This window comes from Aegilops tauschii, chromosome 4 (genome assembly GCF_002575655.3).
Source record: "Aegilops tauschii subsp. strangulata cultivar AL8/78 chromosome 4, Aet v6.0, whole genome shotgun sequence".
Classification (NCBI taxonomy): domain Eukaryota; kingdom Viridiplantae; phylum Streptophyta; class Magnoliopsida; order Poales; family Poaceae; genus Aegilops; species Aegilops tauschii.
The window spans coordinates 520,807,709-520,832,923 of record NC_053038.3 but is presented as its reverse complement, the minus strand read 5'-3'; the positions used below and the strand labels follow the sequence as shown (position 1 = coordinate 520,832,923).

The 25,215-nt window shown below is 46.6% G+C and overlaps 2 protein-coding genes and 1 pseudogene across 2 annotated transcripts; all 3 read left to right on the top strand.

Moving 5' to 3' along the window:
* Nucleotides 1-5,460: 5,460 nt before the first annotated feature.
* LOC109744927 (germin-like protein 8-5) lies at nt 5,461-6,550 on the top strand. Its single transcript, XM_020304067.3, has 2 exons — nt 5,461-5,667; nt 5,807-6,550. Exons 1-2 carry the CDS (start codon nt 5,547-5,549, stop codon nt 6,373-6,375), a joined length of 690 nt encoding a protein of 229 aa, XP_020159656.1. The 5' UTR covers nt 5,461-5,546; the 3' UTR covers nt 6,376-6,550.
* A 4,350-nt stretch (nt 6,551-10,900) lies between these two features.
* Nucleotides 10,901-11,953, top strand: LOC109744928 (germin-like protein 8-5; annotated as a pseudogene).
* Nucleotides 11,954-21,028: 9,075 nt separating this feature from the next.
* Nucleotides 21,029-22,288, top strand: LOC141021577 (germin-like protein 8-11). Its single transcript, XM_073497414.1, has 2 exons — nt 21,029-21,251; nt 21,455-22,288. Exons 1-2 carry the CDS (start codon nt 21,068-21,070, stop codon nt 22,021-22,023), a joined length of 753 nt encoding a protein of 250 aa, XP_073353515.1. The 5' UTR covers nt 21,029-21,067; the 3' UTR covers nt 22,024-22,288.
* Nucleotides 22,289-25,215: the final 2,927 nt, after the last annotated feature.

Below are 25,215 nucleotides of genomic sequence, written 5' to 3'. Positions count from 1 at the left end.
TCATCGACATACGGGGTCACCAAGGTAGAGTTTTGTAGAACTGTGTAGTGTGCTTGAGACCAAGAATATCCATCCCTGCATATTATTGAGTCCCCTCCAAGCGTGCCTTTTCCAGTCAGTCTCCCCTCATACCGCGATTTAGGGAGACCTATCTTCTTAAGGCCAGGAATGAAGTCAACACAAAACCCAATGACATCCTCTGTTTGATGGCCCATGGAGATGCTTCCTTCTGGCCTAGCGCAGTTACTGACATATTTCTTTAGGACTCCCATGAACCTCTCAAAGGGGAACATATTGTGTAGAAATACGGGCCCCAGAATGACAATCTCGTGGACTAGATGAACTAGGACGTGCGTCATGATATTGAAGAAGGATGGTGGGAACACCAGCTCGAAACTGACAAGACATTGCGCCACATCACTCCTTAGCCTTGGTATGATTTCTGGATCGATCACCTTCTGAGAGATTGCATTGAGGAATGCACATAACTTCACAATGGCTAATCGGACGTTTTTCGGTAGAAGCCCCCTCAATGCAACCGGAAGCAGTTGCGTCATAATCACGTGGCAGTCATGAGACTTTAGGTTCTGGAACTTTTTCTCTGGCATATTTATTATTCCCTTTATATTCGACGAGAAGCCAGTCGGGACCTTCATACTGAGCAGGCATTCAAAGAGGATTTCTTTCTCTTCTTTCGTAAGAGCGTAGCTGGCAGGACCTTCATACTGCTTCGGAGGCATGCCGTCTTTTTCGTGCAAACGTTGCAGGTCCTCCCGTGCCTCAGGTGTATCTTTTGTCTTCCCATACACGCCCAAGAAGCCTAGCAGGTTCACGCAAAGGTTCTTCGTCACATGCATCACGTCGATTAAAGAGCGGACCTCTAGCTCTTTCCAGTAGGGCAGGTCCCAAAATATAGATTTCTTCTTCCACATGGGTGTGTGTCCCTCAGCGTCATTCGGAACAGCTAGTCTGCCGGGACCCTTTCCAAAGATTACGTGTAAATCATTGACCATAGCAAGTACGTGATCACCGGTACGCATGGCGGGCTTCTTCCGGTGATCTGCCTCGCCTTTGAAATGCTTGCCTTTCTTTCGACATTGATGGTTGGTCGGAAGAAATCGACGATGGCCCAGGTACATATTTTTCCTACATTTGTCCAGGTATATACTTTCAGTGTCATCTAAACAGTGCGTGCATGCGTGGTATCCCTTGTTTGTCTGCCCTGAAAGGTTACTGAGAGCGGGCCAATCGTTGATGGTTACAAACAGCAACGCGTGCAGGTTAAATTCCTCCTGTTTGTGCTCATCCCACGTACGTACACCGTTTCCATTCCACAGCTGTAAAAGTTCTTCAACTAATGGCCTTAGGTACACATCAATGTCGTTGCCGGGTTGCTTAGGGCCTTGGATGAGAACTGGCATCATAATGAACTTCCGCTTCATGCACATCCAAGGAGGAAGGTTATACATACATAGAGTCATGGGCCAGGTGCTGTGATTGCTGCTCTGCTCCCCAAAAGGATTAATGCCATCCGCGCTTAAACCAAACCATACGTTCCTTGGGTCAGCTGCAAACTCAGCCCAGTACTTTCTCTCGATTTTTCTCCACTGCGACCCGTCAGCGGGTGCTCTCAACTTCCCGTCTTTCTTACGGTCCTCACTGTGCCATCGCATCAACTTGGCATGCTCTTCGTTTCTGAACAAACGTTTCAACCGTGGTATTATAGGAGCATACCACATCACCTTCACAGGAACCCTCTTCCTGGGGGGCTCGCCGGCAACATCACCAGGGTCATCTCGTCTGATCTTACGCAATGCACCGTATACCGGGCATGCCTTCAGATCCTTGTACGCACCGCGGTAGAGGATGCAGTCATTAGGGCATGCATGTATCTTCTGCACCTCCAATCCTAGAGGGCATACGACCTTCTTTGCTGCGTATGTACTGTCGGGCAATTCATTATCCTTTGGAAGCTTCTTCTTCAATATTTTCAATAGCTTCTCAAATCCTTTGTCAGGCACAACATTCTCTGCCTTCCACTGCAGCAATTCCAGTACGGTACCGAGCTTTGTGTTGCCATCTTCGCAATTGGGGTACAACCCTTTTTTGTGATCCTCTAACATGCGATCGAACTTCAGCTTCTCCTTTTGACTTTCGCATTGCGTCCTTGCATCGACAATGACCCGGCGGAGATCATCATCATCGGGCACTGGTTCCTCTTGATCTTCAGCAGCTTCCCCCCTTGCCGCATCATTGGGCACATCGTCTGGTTCCTCTTGATCTTCAACAGCTTCCCCCGTTGCAGCATCACCGTATTCAGGGGGCACATAGTTGTCATCGTCCTCTTCTTCTTCGCCGTCTTCCATCATAACCCCTATTTCTCCGTGCCTCGTCCAAACATTATAGTGTGGCATGAAACCCTTGTAAAGCAGATGGGTGTGAAGGATTTTTCGGTCAGAGTAAGACTTCGTATTCCCACATGTAGGGCATGGACAACACATAAAACCATTCTGCTTGTTTGCCTCAGCCACTTCAAGAAAATCATGCACGCCCTTAATGTACTCGGAGGTGTGTGTCTGTCACCGTACATCCATTGCCGGTTCATCTGCGTGCATTATATATAATTAAGTGTGTCAAAAACCATTACAGAACATCATGAATAGATAATTAAGTGACCAAATTAATAGAAGTTCATCATCACATTAAAACCAAAGTACATACATAGTTCTCATCTAACAACATATATATAGCTCTCCAGAGCATCTAATTAATTAAACCATACATTGAAACTATGTAAAACATTTCAATGCGAAAACAAATGCGATCATAATCGCAACCAAGGTAACAATTGATCCAACGGCATAATGATACCAAGCCTCGGTGTGAATGGCATATTTTCTAATCTTTCTAATCTTCAAGCACATTGCATCCATCTTGATCTTGTGATCATCGACGACATCCGCAACATGCAACTCCAATATCATCTTCTCCTCCTCAATTATTTTTATTTTAACCTTCAAGTAATTGTTTTCTTCTTCAACTAAATTTAACCTCTCGACAATAGGGTCGGTTGGAATTTCCGGTTCAACCACCTCCTACATAAATAAAATCTATGTCACGTTGGTCGGCATATTTGTCATAAATAATAAATGAACCACATAGTTATAAAAAGATAATATATACCACATCCGAATCATAGATAGGACGAGGGCCGACGGGGGCGGATACCAAAACCATCGCACTATGTAATAAGAAGGAATAATAAAAGTAACAAAATTAGACAAGTATCTATCTAAAGTAAGAATTTTTTTCTTTCAGAAAGAAGATAAGAACAAGAGGCTCACCACGGTGGTGCTGGCGACGAGATTGGCGCGGGCGATCGACGGCGGTGAAGACGGGGACGGGACGTGACGGACCGCTAAACCTAGACAAATCTCGGGGAAAATGGAGCTCGGAGGTCGAGTTTCGAGAGGAGAAAGATTAACTAGTGTGGCTCAGACATTTCATCGAACACCTCATGTGCATAGGAGGTGAGCTAGAGCACCCAAATGCCCTCCCCTCGCCGGCCAGAAAAAACAGAGCACTGTGGAGTGCTATGCTGTGGCGATGGGGTATATATAGGAAACACATTGGTCCCGGTTCGTGGCACCAACCGGGACTAAAGGGGGGGGCATTGGTCCCGGTTGGTGCCACGAACCGGTACGCATGCCCCCCTTTAGTCCCGGTTGGTGGCACCAACCAGGACCAAAGGCCTTGTGCTGCCCCGCGTCAAAATTTTAGTCCCACCTCGCTAGTTGAGAGAGCTCGAGAGTGGTTTATAAGCGCTGCTGCGCCCACCCTCTCGAGCTCCTCTCAACTGCAGGCTTTCGAGCCTAACCGTTCTCTTTGCCTGTGGGGCCTACTGGGCCTTCTGCGTGCCTGAATCCTGGCCCATGGTTGGGTTTCAAGTCGTATTCAGGCCGTGGTGGCCCAGTAGGTGGCATAATTTTTTCCCTATTTTTTGTTTTCTCTTTTGCTTTATTTATTTTGTTTTGTTTCTACTTACAACAAAAAACTTATTTATTTTATTCCATTTTGTGTCTAATTACTTATGTATTTTACTTTATTTCTTTTGCTTTATTTATTTTATTAAGGTTTATTTATTTTATTTACTATAGTTTATTTTATTTTATTTTATTAAGGTTTATTTAGTTTTATTTAGTTTATTAAGGTTTATTTATTTTATTTACTATAAAAAATGAACATAGATGCGCCTATAGAGAAAATTCAATCTAAATTCATAATAAATTTCTATGAAATTCAAAGAAATTTACTCTGAATTTAGGTCAAATTCCCTGTATAAGGGCATCTATTTTCACTTTGAGAGGAGCTCAACAAGGCAGAGAGGGACGGGCTTATAAACTGGTGTAAGCGCCCTTCGGTTGGCAAGGTGGGACTAAACTCTGATCGCAACTAGGACCAACCCTTTAGTCCCGGTTTGTGGTATGAACCGGGACTAAAGGGTGAGCCTCTGTTCCCGGTTCAAGCCACCAACCGGGACCAATGGTGGTGGGCCAAGGGCGAGGCCCATTGGTCCCGGTTTGTCCCACCAACCTGGACCAAAGGGGCCGGACGAACCGGGACCAATGCCCCCACGAGGCCCAGCAGGCCCCTGGCCGCACGAACCGGGACCAATGCTCACATTAGTCCCGGTTCGTGACTGAACCGGGACTAATGTGAATATTGCCCTGTGACCAAAGCCCAGTTTTCTACTAGTGGTAGTACCTCGAGACGTTTTCTATACTTATTTACTTAAAATTTCTAACACAGGTAATGAGAGCTCCTTTATGTCAATGCTTTTTGACCTGTGTGAGTGTGTGACCAGTACACTACACACTTCTGTAGATGTCAGTAGAATGTTCTTGTCTGTAACTGCTGACCTTTCTGATGTTTCTATAGCAGCAAACGTGATCCTTCATTTAATTAGAAGATGTTAATTAACTACTCTTGCTCTCCATCGTCCATTAATGTCGTTGCTTCTTCCTGCAAGTACTCAACTACTAGGAGAGAAATTTGACCAGGCAACTGTATATCTGGTTGACGTGATCATAACAATGGCTGTTACATATAGTAGTGGTATTAGGTGCGTTAATGCATGGATCCACGTGCCACGATTTCTTCCTTGTTTGACACAATCAAAATTATTACTCAGAGTAATTATTACTAAGAGGTACATCAGATGGAGTACCTTAATTAGCTTCTTTGTTTATTAAAGCGAAAAATGTGTCGCTTTGGCATCTCAATAGGGAACTTTGATTATAATATATCAAAGATTTGAATATGGCTGACCATGTCCGAAAAGTTCATCCAGAATAATCTAGGGGCAGCCAAAGACAATTTCTATCCGTTGATCGGTTCCACTTGACTATGTCCGTCGCTCACGAGTTTGCACTGCTCGCCACGCCTATATAAACACATACATCCCCTGCATATTCGAACCATCACTCACCCAACAAACACAACAGGAATACACAAGAGAAAAGAAGACCCAACGGAGCTGAAATCAAATGGCATCCTCCCCTTCTTTCCTTCTCCTCGCTGCTCTTCTTGCCTTGGTCTCATGGCAGGCCGTTGCCTCCGATCCTGGCCCGCTCCAGGACTTTTGTGTCGCCGACATGCAATCACCAGGTACTGCTTACTTCATGCTTTCCTGTCCCGCTATCACCAAATACATATGTTGAAATAAATTCCTGAAAATTATATGCATGTTGAAACGGCTTTCTAGTAATACTTAAGCTTACCCTGTACATCTCTTCTATGCACCCAGTGCGTGTCAATGGATTTGTTTGCAAGAACCCGATGGAGGTCAACGCTGATGACTTCTTCAAGGCAGCCGCCCTCGACAAGCCTAGGGTGACCAACAAGGTTGGATCCAACGTCACCTTGATCAATGTCATGCAGATTGCTGGACTCAACACCCTCGGCATCTCAATCGCGCGCATCGACTATGCTCCCTTAGGCCAGAACCCACCACATACGCACCCCCGCGCCACTGAGATCCTCACGGTGCTCGAGGGGACACTGTATGTTGGCTTTGTCACATCCAACCTGCCCGCCCCAGCCAGAAACAAGTTCTTCTCGAAGGTGCTCAACAAAGGTGATGTATTTGTCTTCCCCGTGGGACTCATCCATTTCCAATTCAACCCCAACCCCCATCAGCCCGCCGTTGCAATTGCCGCGCTCAGCAGCCAGAACCCAGGGGCTATCACAATTGCCAATGCGGTGTTTGGGTCAGACCCACCAATATCCGATGATGTTCTTGCCAAGGCGTTTCAGGTGGAAAAGAATACAATAGACTGGCTCCAGGCTCAGTTCTGGGAGAACAACCACAACTAAGTGAAAGGTTGGCTGATTACACAGAAGACCAGTGTGCAAATTAAGGACATGTTTGAGTTTCTAGATATGCATCCTAATCTATAAAATAAATGGAGCATATGCCATTCCATTCCATGTCTGTAATGAGTGAATGTATATCTACCTTCAGAATAATTGACAATATCGTTCTTTATCACACGGATGATCTCATATGTTTTCTTTGGTTCTAATGTGTCGTATTTCTCATAAAGTTTTTGGGTTCTTTTCCCCTTGTTCCGAAATAATAGATGATTAGGTAAGAAAAGAAAGAATACACGATTATCTGGTAATCCAGTATATGTTTGATGCTAGGGTTGAACACCTAGGATTATCTTATAATACATGCGAAGTATGCAATGGTTGGAGCCTGATTGTTCTCAGGATTTAAGTGTGAAAGTTGAATGTGCAAAAGTTGCTTCCTGGAGTCGTTGTTCTGCACTCTCGCTTTATGGTGCATGCAATAACAAATTTACGGTTCCCGCATGTAATATTTTAGCTTCCTTTTGGTTCAAAACTCTTGTAAGTTCGATTGAAGGTTGCTTTAATGGAAATTTGATGAGGTGTCCTGTTTTATCAAAATACTTATGTGCATTATTTTTGTTTTTCTTAAGTTGAGAACTAAAAAATATGATTTTTACTAAGTGTAGAAACTGGGCACACCAGAGACCAGGTTCCAAAAATTAGGTCCAACATACATACAAAAAACATGCATAAATACACAAAAGAAATGATTATTACCTAAACCGCCCATAAATGAATATTATATGAGTTGCTTCTTTGTAACAAACCTGTCATAGAAGCATTTATCACAAAACGGACTTCGGCCGCTTGGCTGAACGATACATGGTGTTGAGCAAATCATCATACAAGATGATCAAAGAAAGCAAGGCAAACCAAGCCAAACACGCTAAGAAGCACCGGAAGTGCCAAATTAGACGCCTCCAGCATGCCGCCGAGAGGAAGCACAAGAGAGGGTGGACCTCCTGAAGACTGAAGCAGGACCGACGACGACATTCAACCACACACCACCTGGAAGAAAACATTGGACTTTACCGCGCCGAGACCACCTAACTTCTCTTAGAGAGGACCCTCTGCCTAAACCAAGCAGCGTTGGCCGTACCAGAGCGAGCAAAAACATGATGAAAGGAGGATATTGTTGCGTGTACAAGATAGGTGCAAGTAATACGCCGAGTCACCAGATTTGAGGTAGGTTCGATTGGATCGCCATACCATTCCGAACATGCCACCTTGACTGAAAGACAACTACACTCACCGATGACGAACCCAAGATGGTCATGAAGCAATGCACCGCCACCATTGCGTCCATTAGGGCGGACAAGGGTTTTCACCCTGAGCTGGGAGGGCGGGAGAACAATGGTGACGACTGCAAGAGGGACATGACTACCAAGACATCGCCTCAACCAGCGTCGAGGCACCAAACTTTCGCTTGGACCATCCCGCACCCTCGCCTGACGTCCAACCTGCTATCCAGGGCCATCGCCTCAACGTACGACATCCCAAACCTAGGCCCCGCCACCAAGCTGTTGGTACGAGGTCACCAGAGAAAGCCATCAAACCCTAGTGAAGCTCGACCTAGCCCAAGTCCACGACCATGACCAAATCTTGTCGGGCCTAAGACCGCCGACGAAGCGAACTGATCACTCCGGGTGGGGGCAGGGAGGATCTCACCTGCGGTGGAACCATTGAGAGGCAATGGGCAGCCACATCCCGTCTGATCGCAACCACCCCTCATAGGTCAACGACAATGATGCTGCCTGGTCTGGGAGAGCATCGCTGCCAGGCAGAGTTCCCTGATCCATGCACGAACCAAGTGAACCATGACCCCACTAGACATGCCACGAAATCTTAGGTCAGCGGCCCACCTCCTGAGGTGGGGGATAGCAGCGGCGGTGGTGTGAGATGCTAGGGTTAGCCACAGAGACCAGAGAGTGGATCGGAGCGGAGAGAAGGGATATCCCACTGCCGCATACCATCACCCGGGGCTTTGCTCGGCGTGGTGCCGATCGATGGCTACCAGGGAGTCCGAGAGTGCGTGTGTCTAGGGCCGGCGGCGGAGATAGCCTCTGATGTCGTCCACGAGGATGATGTTGAGGCCTATCTTCTTCTTCGTTCTTGATCCATTTTATTTGTCTGATGAAAACATCTTTACTGTATCAAAACTACCAACACACACCTTAAAGAAAATAATTAGTTTATGAGTGGTCACCCGGCCTAGGCATTGGATGTCCTGTTTACTCTATCAAAAGAGGCAGGTGAGGTGTGTCATGAGCCCAGTCAAGAAAGGCCGACTAGATTGTCAGATTTATGCATTAAATGGTCATGATCAATCTCTTAGCAAGACGATGTTAACTACTCTTACTAAGATCACATGAATTGTTTCTGCTCTCTACCATCATTGTTCATGCGTGCGTGTCTTCGTCCTCATTGACACAATCCGTTAACTACTGCGTCAACTTGCAACCTAATATTTTTTTATATCACTAGGTGACTCATATTGCCTAGTTTCTCTGTTTATTTTTTCTTGGAGGATGGTAAGATATTCCATTATATCTCCAACCGTGCTTTCTAATCATATGTATGTTAAGCTGCTAACACACATCTATAAACGTATAAGTACATGTATGTTCTTTTTATCCCATGCCATATCTTGTGCACAGTTTTGTTCATGAAAAATCCGGTGACAAATATATAGTTTGATTATGTTAGTGGCCACAGCTTGAAAAGCTTGGTTGCACGCATTCTGAAGCAACTTAAAAGAATGGAGAGTGGATAAATCTAAGCAGATGACTTTGTCTAGGTAGAAAATGATTGCTTTGCATCACTTGTCTTTTCTCAACTGCTCCTTGACCTCGTGCGCACCAGTTCTCACCATGACCAAGTATGTGATATCTAATAAACTATGGTGATGGGTCGTGACTTTTCATGGAACCAGCCCTCCATGCATTGTGCCGACTTGGGTGAGATGGATAAATAATCGTAAATACTACTCAGCCATACACCAGATGATGCAATAGCGCTTAGGCATATTAAAAGGAAACTTGAGAAGTTTGTGCAAAAATTTAATCAAAAGCCAATAGATGATTATATGTTAATGTGCTCAGAGGTTGCAATGTGCAAGTTGAATGTGCAAAAGTTGCTTCCAGGAGTCGTTCTTGTGGTCTGTCTTTCTGGTGCATCTAAGAAGTAGTTTACGTTTCCTTTGCTATGAAACTTGCTGTTTTGGTTGTCCTTAGTTCTATTTTTCCTGAATGTTCTGTTTTAGCTTCCTTTGGGTTCAAAGTCTTGTAAGTTTGATTGATCATTCTCCAGAAAAACTATTGTAGACATCTGAGTCCCAAAAAAACAATTATTATTTGAGTTGTTTCTTTGTAATAAGCTTGTGATAGAAGCAATTAAATCATCTGGAAACTTCTTTCTATACTAAATCTGCCAACAGACACCTCCAAGAAATTAATCTGTTTATGAGTGGCCGCTTGGCCTAGTCTAGTCATTCGATGCACTATTTACTCTAGCAAAAGAAGCAGGTGAGGTCTGGTGCCATGAACCTAGTCAGGAAGGCTAGATTTATACACTGAACTGGTCATGCATGATAAAACTCTTCGCTAGAAGATGTTAACTAGTCTTGCTTAGGTCATATGGAAACTTCCTGCTCTCCATCGTCATGGCGTTTGTATCATCTGTCCTTTTGGTTTGGTACTTCGTCCATTAATGTCGTTGCTTCTTCCTGTAAGTACTCAACCACTTCGAGAGACATCTGACCAAGTAAATATCGGATTGACATGATGATAACATACAGGGGCTGCTACAAATCCGTTTACTACTCTGTCGTCTTATGGTTCTGGATTTTCATGAGAAATCTATTGGCAAATATATAATTTGGTAGTGCCAAAAGCTAGATAGCACACTCTATATGTCTTTAGTAGTCATGCACCCATGAATCAGGCTCACGTAAGAGTAGGTAACTTTGTCTATGTCAGCCTCGAGCTAGAAAACAATTGTTTGCCTTGTATAACTTGGCTTTTCTCAACTGCTCTGTTTGACTGATTTCGCGGGCACCAGTTCAGACTATGACCAGGTATATGATAGTATGATAGAAACACAGGATATTTAGATATATAATTAAACTTGTGGAATTCATTTGTTTCTCTTGCCGGATATTTCTTGTTTATAAATCTTTTCCTTCATCAATAATGGCGACGGGTGGTGAATTTTCCTGGAATTAGCCCTGCATGCATTGTTGAGACTCGGGTTAAATGGAGAAACAATCATAGTTACTACTCAGTCGTACATCACATAGAGTTCCTTTATCTATCTGTATACGCTGCATTGCTTCATTTGAAGGGAAAACGTTTATGCAAAATAGTTTAATCAGCAGCCAGAGACCATTTCAATCTGTTGTGCAGTTCCACCTGACTATGTCTATTGCTCCCGAGTTCGCACACGGCTCACTGCGCCTATATAAACACATACAACCCCTGCAAGCTCAAAGCATCACTCAGGCAACAAACACAAACAGGAACACAAGAGAAAAGAAGAGCCAAAGAAACTAAACTCAAATGGCATCCTCCTCTTCTATCCTTCTCTTTGCTGCTCTTATTGCACTGGTCTCATGGCAGGCCACTGCCTCTGATCCTAGCCCACTCCAGGACTTTTGCGTCGCCGACCTGCATTCACCAGGTACTATGTACTTCATGGTTTCCTGTCATGTTATCACCAGATACGTATGTTGCAATCAGATTCTGAAATATTCAAGTTAAAACGACTTTGTAAGATCTAACCTTACATGTTACATCTCCTCTATGCACCCAGTGCGTGTCAATGGGTTTGTTTGCAAGAACCCGATGGAAGTTAACGCAGACGACTTCTTCAAGGCAGCCAACCTCGACAAGCCTAGGGTGACCAACAAGGTTGGATCAACGTCATGCAGATTGCTGGACTCAACACCCTCGGCATCTCAATTGCGCACATCGACTATGCTCCCTTAGGTCAGAACCCACCACATATGCACCCTCGCGCCACTGAGATCCTCATGGTGCTCGAGGGGACACTATATGTTGGCTTTGTCACATCCAACCAGCCCGCCCCCAACAGAAACAAGTTCCTTTCCAAGATGCTCAACAAAGGTGATGTGTTTGTCTTCCCCGTGGGGCTCATCCACTTCCAATTCAACCCCAACCCCCACCAGCCCGCTGTTGCAATTGCCGCGCTTAGCAGCCAGAACCCAGGGGCTATCACAATTGCCAATGCAGTGTTTGGGTCGGACCCACCAATATCAGATGATGTTCTTGCCAAGGCATTTCAGGTGGAAAAGAATACAATAGACTATCTCCAGGCTCAATTTTGGGAGAACAACCACAACTAAGTCAGACGTTTGTTGATTACACGGAAGATTAGTGCATAAATCAAGGATTTGGTTGAATTTCTCGAGCATCCTTATATCTATAAAATAAATGGAGAATATGTCATGCCGCTGTGTGTCTGTAAGCCATGAATGTATTTCAATGTTATGAATAATCAACAATATCTTTTTTCATCACTCTGATATGATGTCGTATGCTATTTTGGTTATTACGCGTCGTATTTCCCATAACGAATGAAAATTCAGGGTTCTTTTCCCCTTCTCCGATACAATAGACGATTATCTAGTAATTTAATGTAAGTTTGCTGGTTCGGTTGAACACCTCGGGAAATTCTACATATATAGTGCTTGTGTGCAATACATGTGCGGCACTATAATGTCTGCCATTGGTTATATGACGAAAAAGTGGTTCCCCGCTTTATATTATAAAGCAACCATTACCGTATTACAACCGAGTAGACTGATATAAACACACGCCACCACTGCACACAACACACACGCAAGACAAGATACAAAGGTGTAAGGCACTGATACACCACCCCACCGACTACCAAACTAACTATACATATGTGAAAAAGACCGTTTGGAGCCGATGGAGACCTCCACCATGAACCACAACGAAGAGGTATGATGGACAACGATGAAGCCAGGACTCCAAAATGGTGTCTACCAGAAGGGTACGACCACTGATAGCCGCCACCGCTCAATCATGTAGATCAAGTTTTCATCCGGAGCATGACGAAAGGAGTCAGAACGCCGCGACGAAGCCTACAGGAAGGATACAACGTCAACAGATGCTGCCACCATCGGCCAGTACACGGATTGGGCAAGTGATGCACCCCAGCGTTCACACCTCCGTCGCACCCTAGCTCCGCTAAACACCGGCAACCAAGCCACCCGCGTGGCCATGGCTGCCCGCCCGCACCTGAGACGCATGCTCCGCCTACGAATGTCACGCCTCCCGCCGCCAGGGCTGCCGGTCTGCATCCAAACCCCTCCAAGACCAGCCAAAGTGTTCGGCTTTGGTCCAAAAGGCAGCCCCCAACCGACGGGGCCGAAGCATACGTCCCGCCTAGAACACCGCTGGAGCTATGGCAGCGCGCACAGGCATGGAAAGGGGGAGGAAGGGGAGAGGACGTACGCATCCACGACCAGCACACCCTTGTGTCGGCGACGGGTGGCCCGACCACGTCGGCACCGCCATCCCTCTCGCAAACCTCCCCACCGAGCACTCCATGTGCTGCCCCACCTCGGCGGACGGCGTAGCTCAACGCGAGACCACCAACGACCCCTGATCACCGGCGAGGACAACCCCGTGAAACGCCGGCATCGACAAAAACGGCTCACTGGGGATCCCACCTTCGAGCTCGCTGTTGTCCGCCGTCGGAGCAACCGAAGCTGACCAGCCCGCCCTCTGTCCTGCTGCTGCTACGCCTACACCACCACCAGCCGAGGCCACGGCGGGGACAGCCGCCCGCAACCCGTGTCGTCTGGATCTAGATCTGGAAGCCTAGATCACCGTTGTCGCAAGCACCCAGGCGAGCCCATCCACCAAGCTTCCAGGAAACTGGGCGGCAGGGTGCCGGAGCACCGCATCCGCCCGCTGTATTACCATGGCACACGGCCCTCGCCATGTTCTGGCTCGAGTCGCCGGCCCTCACCAACCCCACATGGGCGAGAAGAGCCAGAGGCCCCACCACCGGCGGCGATGGTTGGGCTTCGCCTGACCGCACCGTCAAGCGGCGGTGAGGGCCACAGGGATTGAGGGCCCCCCCTGTCACCTCGTGGGAGGATGGAGGAGGATTTCTCTTCCCAGTCATGTCTGCCATTGGTTATGACACGTGGACAACCTAATTGACTAGAACATGGACAAGGGGCCCACAAGCCCGGGGGGTGCGGCCTACCCCCTGGTCACGCCACCCAGGCTTGTGGGGCCCCTGCTGCTCCGTATGACCTAATTCTTGTCCTATAAATTCCCAATATTCCCGGCACCCTCAGAGAGACAAACAAGAGAATTTTGTCGCTGCCGCAAGTCTCTGTTCTGAATCGATCCCATCAGGAGCCCTGTTTTGGAGCTCTATCGGAGGGGGGAACCATTGGGGTGGCCATCTTCATAAACCTTGCTGCCTCCATGATGATGTGTGCGTAGTTCCTTCAAGATCTACGGGTCCATAGTAGCAGCTAGATGACTTCTTCTCTCTCTCTATCTCTCTTGGATCTTCAATACACTAATCTCCTTTAAGATCAATCCGATGTAATTCTTATGGTGTCTTTGTTGTGATCCGATGATTTGTGGATTTATGATCAGATTGTTCATTGATAGAATTGGAGTTTCTTTGTTGTATGATTAAGTAACTATGCATACTTTTTGAGTTATTTGTCTTACCTGGCCGAGATAGATGGGTAATTCTATAGAGGGAGTGGTGTATAGTAGTAGGTTCAACCTCACGGTGATCTTGCCCAGTGACAAAAAGGGGGGCAAATGCACATGATGGGTTGTTGCTACTAAGGATAAAACAACGGGGATTGATCTTATTGCTAGGTTTCTTTCTGTCGAGCTACATCATGTCATCTTGCTTATTGCGTTACTCTATTTCTTGCAAACTTAACACTGTGACGTGCATGCTGGATAGTGGTCTTGGGGTGGGGTAATAGTAGTAGATGAAGATGGATTATGGTCTAATTTTCCTGCACATGATGCCTATACAAGATTTTGCCATGAATGATCATAGTATGAATGCCGCTTATTTGTCAATTGCCCAACAATAATTTGTTTACTATGCCATTACCTGCTTTCGAGAGAGAAGTCACTAGTGAACCTATGGCCCCCAGGTCCATTCTCTATTATTATTTGTGTTGCTCTATTGCTCTCTTTACTATTTTGCCATTTGACATATCATTGTCTATCACTATTTGCTTTTAACCTTGTAACTAGCAAGACAAGGGGATTGACAACCCCCTTGCCAAGTTGGGTGCAATCATTTATTTTTGTTTGTTTTAGCTTGTGGACTCCTACTGGTTCGATAAACCTTGGTTCTTAACTGAGGAAAATACTTTTTACTGTTGTGCTACATCACCCTTGGTTCTGGGATTAGCAGGGACTGGTGTTGCATGACCTCATTCGTAAAGCATCGAGGGTGTGTAGCTCCTCAGACATTTGCAGTCGTGTGGCGTACGTCCGACATTGTTACTGTGTGGTCGCAAGTGTAGTCGCGCACATCACCTTTCTTTGCTAGCTACGCAAAATATCCTGTCTGTCTAGCAGGTGGGCATTGCCTGGACTTGTAGATTGATCGATGTGGGTTTTCGGAGCTTAAGGGCCACTTCCCCTTGGGTACGTATCTCGTGGTGGTGGTCCGTGGTGGATTGACTCCACCTCGGTCTCCATGCGCCTCGAGGGCATATTTGTTTGTGCCTATCCGTCGATCTCTGTCCTGGGGACGACGGTCGAGGGTTTCAACCCAGTCACGTTTTGAAAGCGCGTTGTCCTCGGCCTACGCGTCCAACTAGTCCAGCAAGTTTCTGCGGGGTAAGATCTGTTAGCACCAGTCTATTTGTGCTTGTCCTCGGGCCTGCTCGGCCCTAAGGAGCTCGTTCCGTATGTTGTTTAGCTCATCTTCTTCGGTCTTGAGATGTTGGGACTTCTTTTTTATGCTTTTGGTCTTACTAGCCAATTGCTTGCACGAAGTTTTGAGCTGGGGTACCTCAAGGGGTAGCTCGAAAGCGTCATACTCATCGGGGCCGAGGCTTCCTTCCTCGTCGTCCTCCAAATCACATTCTCCGTCGTTGGGGTCATCATCGTCCCCATTGATCATGTCGTTGCCGTTGTTATTGCCGGCGCCATTGTCTTGTGTGTTGATTAACTCTTTTCCCGTGTCTCAGTGGAAATTGGTTATCTGTGGGGGAGACAACAATTCATTGGACAATATGGAAACTAGGAACTCGGCTTGCTTTAATAAAAAAAAATCCTAGATGATCATGTTGTTGTATTCTAGAGCCTAATAGTTGGAGCATTTCGCAGAAATGACGAGATGGAGGAAGGGTTGAAGAAGGGGTCTTAAAGATCAATCTGGTGATTCAGGAGTATGCTTGAGGCCATGGTTGGAACCCGGTTGTGCTCAGGATTGTAGTGTGAAAACTTGAATGTGCAAAAGTTTCTTAGTAGAGTTGTTCTTGTGGTCTCTCCCTTTCTGGTGCATGTGAGACTTAGTTTTTGTTTCTCCGCTGTGAACCTGTTCTTTTGGTTGCCGATAGCTCTATTTTCCTGCATGTCTTGTTTCAGCTTCTTTTTGGTTCCAAACTCTTGTAAATTTGATTAGCCGTTTGTTTAATGGAAATTGATGCGGAGGCTCATTCTCTAAAAAAAAATTATGATCGTTATTTTTTCTTCTTAAATTTAGAACTAGAAATATGATTTTTGCTATATTTCAGAAACTAGGCACACCAAACCAGGTTCCAGAAACCAGCTCCGGAATATATAGACAGTATGCATAAATATACGAGAACAGATTATTATCTGAGTTGGCTCTTTGTAACAAGCTTGTGACAGAAGCATTTTATTTGTCTGATGGAAATATCTTGATCTTTTCCTTCACAAACCTACCAACACGCACCTCTGACAAATTAATCAGTTTATGTGTCACTACTAGGAAAAGGCCTGCTAGTGGCGCATCTGTTTTGCCTACTAATGGCGTACTACAGGTGCGTCACTAGCACCACGCCATTAGATTTTATTACTAATGGTGCGCCATTAGTATACCAGATACTAATGGCGCACTTGTTGATGGGGCCATATTTAACCATGTGCTCTGGCTTACTAATGACGCACTTGTTGATGATGCGTCACTAGTGTGCATTTTGGAGTGTGCCACTAAAGTTCTGTGTGGTGCGTCACTAGTATGAATATTAGGGATTATTTTTTTTCTTTTCTGATATTTGCACAGGTTACAAAACATATTACTGCACAGAATATAGACAACACAACATATAAACAGCAGAATTATCGAATACAATAGAAGATTAGTCTCCGAATACAATTCATCATATTAGTCTTCGAATTCAAAAGACTGAACAAAGTTAGAACATTACAAGTCTCGAAACCGCGAGTAGCGAGTTTGTCTTCACATTACAAGTCGATATCGATCATCTAAACTACCATCACATAGAAGAGAGCTGCGGTCATCACGATTAGCATCATCGCGATGAAACTGGTCTTCATCTGGTTCCTCCTCCGCTCCCTCCTCTCTCCCACTAGATAGCGCGCTTATCTAGCTTCCGCCTCCGCCCTAGTGGTGTACCCTTTGTAACTGTTACCGCTGAAACGGTGAACCTGTCTCTGACACTCCTCCCAGTCGTCGTAGACTCCGGGAACCTTATCCTTGTACACGACATACGATGGCATCTCTATGCACTAGCCAAACAAAATGTTAGTAGCAATTCACAGACAATACATAAGCAATATATAAGTATGCAACAAAAGGATCGGAAGAGAAAAACAACACATTAATAGCATGATTCATGGTCCTACTAATAAATAGCATCGATTACATAAGTTGAACGACTGTCCAAAGCAAAGAGACATACAAGTTCATTAAAGTTTAATATTACAACATGAGCCAATCGACATTTCAGAACTACATAGCATCACTACTTTCGACTCGACTCAGGGACCGGAGCGTGGATGAAGCTGCCGTCTTTCGTGATGGTCATGAAATCGCGGACGTTGTCAGCCTGCATTTGTAGCGTTGTTTCTATCTCACTGTTGGACAGTTGATGTCTGAGATAGAACTGCCCCGAGGTACGAAGGACATCTTGATGGATGATTTCCGCAAACTCCGACTGGATGCGAAAGAATTCTTGTCTGATGTCCGCGTCCTGGATTGCCGACAAGCGTGCGGCCCAATCTTTGAGATTATTTGGTAGCAGAAGGTGATTATAGTCCCGTACGATCGCCCGCATGTGATGGAGGGCGTAGTAGGCATCCTTCTGACCGCTAGGCGGCTGCTTGACGCAGGGGAACGTCGTATTGTGGCTGAAGATGTGCTTGCCGTACCTACGAACTGGCCTGCTAATGGTGCCTCCAGATCTGGCGTAGCCGGGGAGAACATCATCAAGAACTTTCTTGATATTTGTGTAGTCTTTCTTCGACTGACGGTCCGGGTTGAAATACGTGGCCATGGAATATTTCGGGCTTAAGAGGATGAGTGTGCAATGTGTGTCACTGCACAAAACACGGAATGTTAGAAAAAAAAAAGAACGATCGAAATCTAAGAAATCATATGTTACGGGGCGGTGAGGGGATGACTTACTCGGGAAAGTAAGGCACGAGGAAGTTATCCTTATCTGGGTTTCCAGAATGACGCCTTTGAGGTATGACCTCGCGACTTGCCGGTCCCCAGCGCTGCGCAAGATCTTGGCACGCATGTAGAAGGGGTCGACTATCACGATGTCCGGGGTCTTGTCTCTAATGATCCGCATCTCCATACTCAGCGAAAATAGCCGAACAAAGGTGTAGTGCAGCGGATGAAGGTTAAACATAACGAAGATGTCATCAAACCGCAGGACGATCGTACCCCCGATGGCACTATCCACAAAGCCCTTGCCCTCTGGCACCTTGGCCACGAAAACCGGGTATGCCACATCATTCTCGGAGAGACGCCGCTTCTCCAAAGAAAGAACACTGTCATGCAGACTCCGCATAGCACCGGTTGCAGCATTGAGCAGATTAGTCGGTAGCATCGGCCTACCCGCCACATGCACCCTCCTCGAGATATCCTTAGGTGAAGGTGGCCCGTCCTGAGCACGGATCGTACTCGGTGCCGGCTGGCTCGCACCGCCCTTGTTATTCTTTCGTTTCCGTCCCTTCTTCCTCATCTCCTGTAATGGGATCGAGTTCTGCTCAGAGACCGCCTTCTTGAGTGTGTTGGGGCTGATAATATTCCGCACCTCGGCTATCTGAGGCTCGGTGAAGGCGGTAGCTGGAGGCGTCTCCTAAGAACTGAACGCCAGACGACGTCTGTTGCAATTGGGTTTCTCCGCGGTACCAGCTAGATCGCGGTCGTCTTTTTCAGGGTTGGGTTCTTGAGAAGGAGGCCCGAAGAATTCGTCACCGTACCCATGTTCGGCAAAGTACTTATCGACGTTGGTAAATGTACCGTCGTCGTTGTCGTCGTCGTCCGGATCCTCTGCCATATGCATGTCCGGATCCTGTGCCATAGGGATGTCCGGCATGTCCGGTAGCGTTGCGGCGGTCTTGCCATGGCTTGGCGCCGGCACGACTGGCGGTGTTGTCTGTGGGGTGGTGTCCCCCGCCCCCAAACGAATCTGGCTCTTCGGCCAAAGCAGGGGCCAGCTTACGCAGGCGCTGAGGGTCATCACATCATCTTCGTCAGCCCCAGCGGGTCGAATCGGAGGTAACAACTCGTCGCAGCCTGGCAGCACCCGAACCAGTTCAACCCTATACACGGTGGGTGGCATCGGATTACCGTGGAACACGGGGTTGCCCGGTTGAACGATTCTGCCCTTGGCGACATCGATCAACTCGCCGCCCACGAAGTGCAGGAGAGTGCATGGAACGTCGGCGGCGCCTTGCGAAAACATGTAGGGCGTCAGGGATGCCCAGTCAAAGGCAAGGAGATGAAGTCATCGGTGGAGAGGCTTAGTTACCGTGATGGCGTCGAGCTCGGCTAATGTCGAGGCACCGCCAATGGCGGGCGTGCAACTGACGGAGGGGCCGCTTGCTGCCGAGGTGCCGGCCGACGTACACCCGGGTGCATTAAGCTCCAATGCCCGTGCCGGCGCCGGAGACACCAATACCGCCTCCGCCGGAGACACCAATGGCGCCGCCTGCACGTTGTGCGAGTTGCTGGCCGTGAAGCTGGGAACCGGGGGCGGCCCCTGTTGGCCGCCCGCAATCCACGCCTGCAGCCCCTGAATCAAGCTAGGCACAATGGCGGTGAGCGTCGTTCCCAGTTGTTGTTGCACTTGCGCTTGGACAATCTCCGAAATCCGCGCCACTTGTGCCATGAGTTCTTGAACCTCGCGCGACTGGCTTTCCGAGCTGGTCTTTTTCTCCTTTCGCCCACCAGCGTTATAGTATGACGACCATTTTGTGGACAAGCCTTTGCCGGCCACACGACCAGCTGACGACGGCTTACTGAGCTTATCCTTGTTTTTCATTATGTTCAACGCCCTATTTAGAGTGCTGTCCCAAGCTGGGGAGCTCTGAGACGACCCCGCGCTATTGCTTTCAGTCTCCTGCAGAAGGAATGTGAACCATTTAGAAATTTGGCTTCATTAATTAGAATGCAACCATATGGAGCTAATTACGCGGGGGTGCATTCCTTACCAGAACACGCTCAAGCGCCTTGGTCTTCGGATCCGTGGTAAGATCCTTTGTTACCGGGTCCTCCTTGTACCGGGCCCTGACATAGTTCCTGGTCTGCTTCTCACGGTATTTCTCAAAGCGGGGCGGTAGGCCTTGCTCGGCACGCTCCGCGTCCTCCTTGCCCCATATAGGTTCCGCCACTCTGTAACCGCCGGGACCGAGTTTGTGGACCCCTAAGTTCAAGTCCCGCATCTCTTTCCCCCACTGACCAAGTAAATATCCGACTGACATGACGATAACATATAGGGGCTGCTACAAATCCGCTAACAACTCTGTCGCCCTATGTTACTGGATTTCATGAAAAATCTATTGGCAAATATATAATTTCATAGTTTGAAAAGGTAGATTGCACACATGATTCTGTATCAACTACTGAAAAGAACAGGGGTAGTAGTCATGCGCCCATGAGTCAAGCCTACGCGTGAGTAGGTGACTTCATCTATGTCGGCATCGAGCTAGAAAACGATTGATTGCCTTACATGACTTGGCTCCTCGACTGCTCTTTGACTGGTTTCGTCCGCACCCGTTCCGACTATGACCAAGTATATGATATCTAATTAAACTAGTGCCGGATGTTTCTTGTCTTAAAAATCTTTTCCTTAATAGTGATGGGTGGTGAATTTTCCTGGAATCGACCCTGCATGCATTGTGGTGACTCGGGTGAGATGGAGAAACATTCATAATTACTAGTCAGCCGTACACATCACCATATAATAGCTTTATATGGCTGTATACGCTGGATTGCTTCTTTGAAGGGAAAACGTGTCTTAAATGGGCGTATATGCAGTAGTTTAATTAGCAGCAAGAGACCAGTTCAATTGGTTGGTTGGTTTCACTTGACTAAGTCTATAATTGCTAACGATTTCAGGCGCTGCTCGCTGCACCTATATAAACTCATACATCCCTGCATGTTCAAACCATCACTCACGCCACAATCACAAACAGAAACACAGGAGAGAGAAAAAGATCAGATGGCATCATCCTCTTCCTTCCTTCTCCTTGCTGTTCTTCTTGCGTTGGTCTCATGGCAGGCCACTGCCTCCGATCCTAGCCCCCTCCAGGACTTTTGTGTCGCCGACATGAATTCACCAGGTACTATCCGGTTTCTCATCACGTTCTCACCAAATAAATTTGTTGAAATGAATTTCTAGAAATTATATGCAAGTCGAAACAACTTTGTAAGACCTAAGCTTACACCAAATACATATGTTGAAATGAATTTCTGAAAAGTATATGCATGTTCAAACTACTTTGTAAGACCTAAGCTTACATTATAAATCTTCTCTATGCACCAGTACGTGTCAATGGGTTTGTTTGCAAGAACCCAATGGAGGTCAACGCTGATGACTTCTTCAAGGCAGCCGCCCTCGACAAGCCTAGGGTGACCAACAAGGTTGGATCCAACGTCACTTTGATCAACGTCATGCAGATTGCTGGACTCAACACCCTCGGCATCTCAATTGCGCGCATCGACTATGCTCCCTTGGGTCAAAACCCACCACATACGCACCCTCGCGCCACTGAGATCCTCACGGTGCTCGAGGGGACACTGTACGTTGGCTTTGTCACATCCAACCAGCCCGCCCCAAACAGAAACAAGTTCCTCTCGAAGGTGCTCAACAAAGGTGATGTGTTCGTCTTCCCCGTGGGGCTCATCCACTTCCAATTCAACCCCAACCCCCACAAGCCCGCAGTTGCAATTGCCGCGCTCAGCAGCCAGAACCCAGGGGCTATCACAATTGCCAATGCGGTGTTTGGGTCAGACCCACAAATATCCGATGATGTTCTTGCCAAGGCGTTTCAGGTGGAAAAGAATACAATAGACTGGCTCCAGGCTCAGTTTTGGGAGAACAACCACAACTAAGTGAAACGTTGGCTGATTACATGGAGGACCAGTGCGCAAATTAGGGACATGTTTGAGTTTGTAGATATGCATCCTAATCTATAAAAAAATGGAGCATATGTCATCCCATTGTTGTGTCTGTAATGAGTGAATTTATTTCTACCTTCTGAATAATTGACAATATCATTTTTTTATCACACTGATATGATCTCATATGCTTTTTTGGTTCTAATGTTTCGTATTTCTCATTAAAAAATCAATATTTTGGGTTCTTTTCCCCTTGTTCCGAAACAAGAGATGATTAGGTCAAAAAAGGAAACAATACACGATTATCTGGTAATCCAGTATATGTTTGATGCTAGGGTTGAACACCTAGGATTATGTTGCAATACATGCGAAGTATGCGATGGTTGGAGCCCGATTGTGCTCAGGATTTAAATGTGAAGTTGAATGTGCAAAAGTAGCTTCCTGGAGTCGTTGTTATGCTCTCTTGCTTTCTGGTGTATGCTATAAGAAATTTGCGGTTCCTGCTTGTAATATTTTAGCTTCCTTTTGGTTCAAAACTCTTGTAAGTTCAATTGATGGTTGCTTTAATGGAAATTTGATGAGGTGGATCGTTTTATCAAAATACTTATGAGCATTATTTTTGTTTTTCTTAAGTTGACAACTAAAAATAAGATTTTTACTAAGTTTTAGAAACTGGACACACCAGAGACCAGATTCCAAAAATTTGCTCCAACATACATATAGAAAACATGCAAAAATATACAAAAGAAAAGATTATTACCTAACCCCCCCCCCCCCCCCCCCCCCCGGAAATGAATATTATTTGAGTTGTTTCTTTGTAACAAGCCTGTCATAGAAGCATTTTATCACAAAACGGACTTCGGCCGCTTGGCTGAACGATATATGGTGTCGAGGAAATCCTCATACAAGATGATCAAAGAAAGCATGGAAAACCAAGCCAAACACGCTAACAAGCACAGGAAGTGCCCAATTAGACACCTCCAGCACGCGGCCGAGAGGAAGCACATGAGAGGCTGGACCACCTAAAGACTCAACCAGGACCGACGACGACATTCAACCACATGCCACCTAGAAGAAAACACTGGACTTCGTCACATCGACACCACCCAACTGCTGTTAGAGAGAACCATCTGCCTAAACCAAGGAGCGTTGACCCTACCAGCGAGCAGAGATGATGAAAGGAGGATATTTCTGCATGTACAAGATAGGTGCAAGCAATATGGTGAGTCACCAAATTTGAGGTTGGTTCGATTGGATTGCCATACCATTCTGAACACGCCACTGCGACTGAAAGGCGACTACACTCACCGATGATGAACCCAAGAGGGTTATGACGCATTGCCACCACCACCACATCCGTCGGGGGGGGGGGGGGGACAAAGGTTTTCAGCCTGAGCTAGGAGGGCGGGAGAACAATGGTGACGACCCCAAGAGGTGCATGACTACCAAGACATCGCCTCCAACAACGTTGAGGCGCTGAACTTTCGCTTGGACCGCCCCACACCCTTGCCAGACGTCCAACCTGCCATCCAGGGCCATCGCCTCAACGTACGACACACCAAACCAATGCCGCGCCACCAAGTTGTAGCTACGAGCTCACTGGAGAAAGACATCAAACCATAGCGAGGCTCGAGTTGGCCCAAGTCCACGACCATGACCATATCCGGTCGGGCCTAAGACCACCAACAAACCCACCAGACCATTCCGGGTAGGGGCATGGAGTACCTCACCTGCGGTGGAACCTCACCCATCAGAGGCTATGGGCAACCACATCCCGTCTGACCGCAATCACCCCTCACAGGTCGACGATCATGATGCTGCCTGATCTGGGAGAGCACCGGCACCAGGCAGAATTCCCTGATCCACGCACGAACCAAGTGAACCATGACACCACTAGACATGCCACGAAATCTTAGGTTAGCGGCCCACATCCGGAGGCAGGGGATAGCAGTGGTGGTGGTGTGAGGTTCTAGGGTTAGCCCACAGAGACCAGGGGTGGAGCGGAGAGAAGGGACATCCCACTGCCGCATGCCATCGCTCGGGGCTTTGCTCTATGTGGTGCCGATCGATGGCCACCAGGGAGGCGGAGAGTGTGTAGGTCTAGGGCGGGTGGCGGAGATAGGCACTCATGTCGTCCACCAGGATGATGTTGGGGCCTGTCTTCTTCTTTCTGGATGCTTTTTATTTGTCTGAGGGAAACATCTTTTCTGTATCAAAACGACACACACACCTCCAAGAAATTAATCAGTTTATGAGTGGCCACCCAACCCATTCATTGGGTGTTCTGTTTACTCTAACAAAAGAGGCATGCGAGGTGTGTCATGAGCCTACTCACGGAAGGACGACTAGATTGTCAGATTTTTCCATTGAAATGATCATGATAAACCTCTTAGCAAGAGGACGTTAACTACTCTTACTAAGATCACATGAATTGTTTCTGCTCCCTATTGTCATTGTTATGCGTGCGTGGATTAATGTAATTAACCATTTTGAGAAATTTTGACCAAGTAAATATCTTATTGATGTGATGATAACAGGAGCTGCTACATATAATTGTTGTGTATTAGTTGCATTCATGCATGGAATGACGCACCTCGATTTCTTCCTCATTGACACAATGTGTTAACTACAACGTCATCTTCCAACCTAATATTTTGTATATCACTAGGTGAGCCATATTGCAAAGTTTCTCTGTTTATTTTTCCCTTGGTTTTGGAGGACGGTAAGATATTCCATTGCATCTCCAACCATGCATTTTAATCATATGTATGTTAAGCTGCTAACACACATCTATCAATGTATAATTATGTGTATGTTATTTTTATCCCATGCCATATCTTGTGCACATTATTGTTCGTGACAAATCCGGTGACAAATATATAGTTTGCTTATGTTAGTGGCCACAGCTTGAAAAGCTTGATTGCACGCATTCTGTAGCAACTGAAAAGAAGCGAGGGAGTAGATAAAGCTAAGCAGGTGACTTTGTCTAGGTAGAAAACGATTGCTTTACGTCACTTGGCTTTTATCAGATGCTCTTTGACCTCGTGAGGACCAGCTCTCACCAATGACCAAGTATATGATATGTAATAAACTATGGTGGTGGGTGGTGACTTTTCATGGAACCAGCCCTGCAAGCATTGTGCCGACTTGGGTGAGATGGATAAATAACTAAAATATACCACTCAG

Bases quoted from the DNA above. Each gene is read 5' to 3' on its own strand.
- LOC109744927 (XM_020304067.3), top strand. From the start codon at position 5,547: ATGGCATCCTCCCCTTCTTTCCTTCTCCTCGCTGCTCTTCTTGCCTTG. The intron at 5,668-5,806 runs GTACTGCTTACT...CTATGCACCCAG, and splicing joins CGCCGACATGCAATCACCAG to TGCGTGTCAATGGATTTGTT.
- LOC141021577 (XM_073497414.1), top strand. From the start codon at position 21,068: ATGTTCAAACCATCACTCACGCCACAATCACAAACAGAAACACAGGAG. The intron at 21,252-21,454 runs GTACTATCCGGT...TCTATGCACCAG, and splicing joins CGCCGACATGAATTCACCAG to TACGTGTCAATGGGTTTGTT.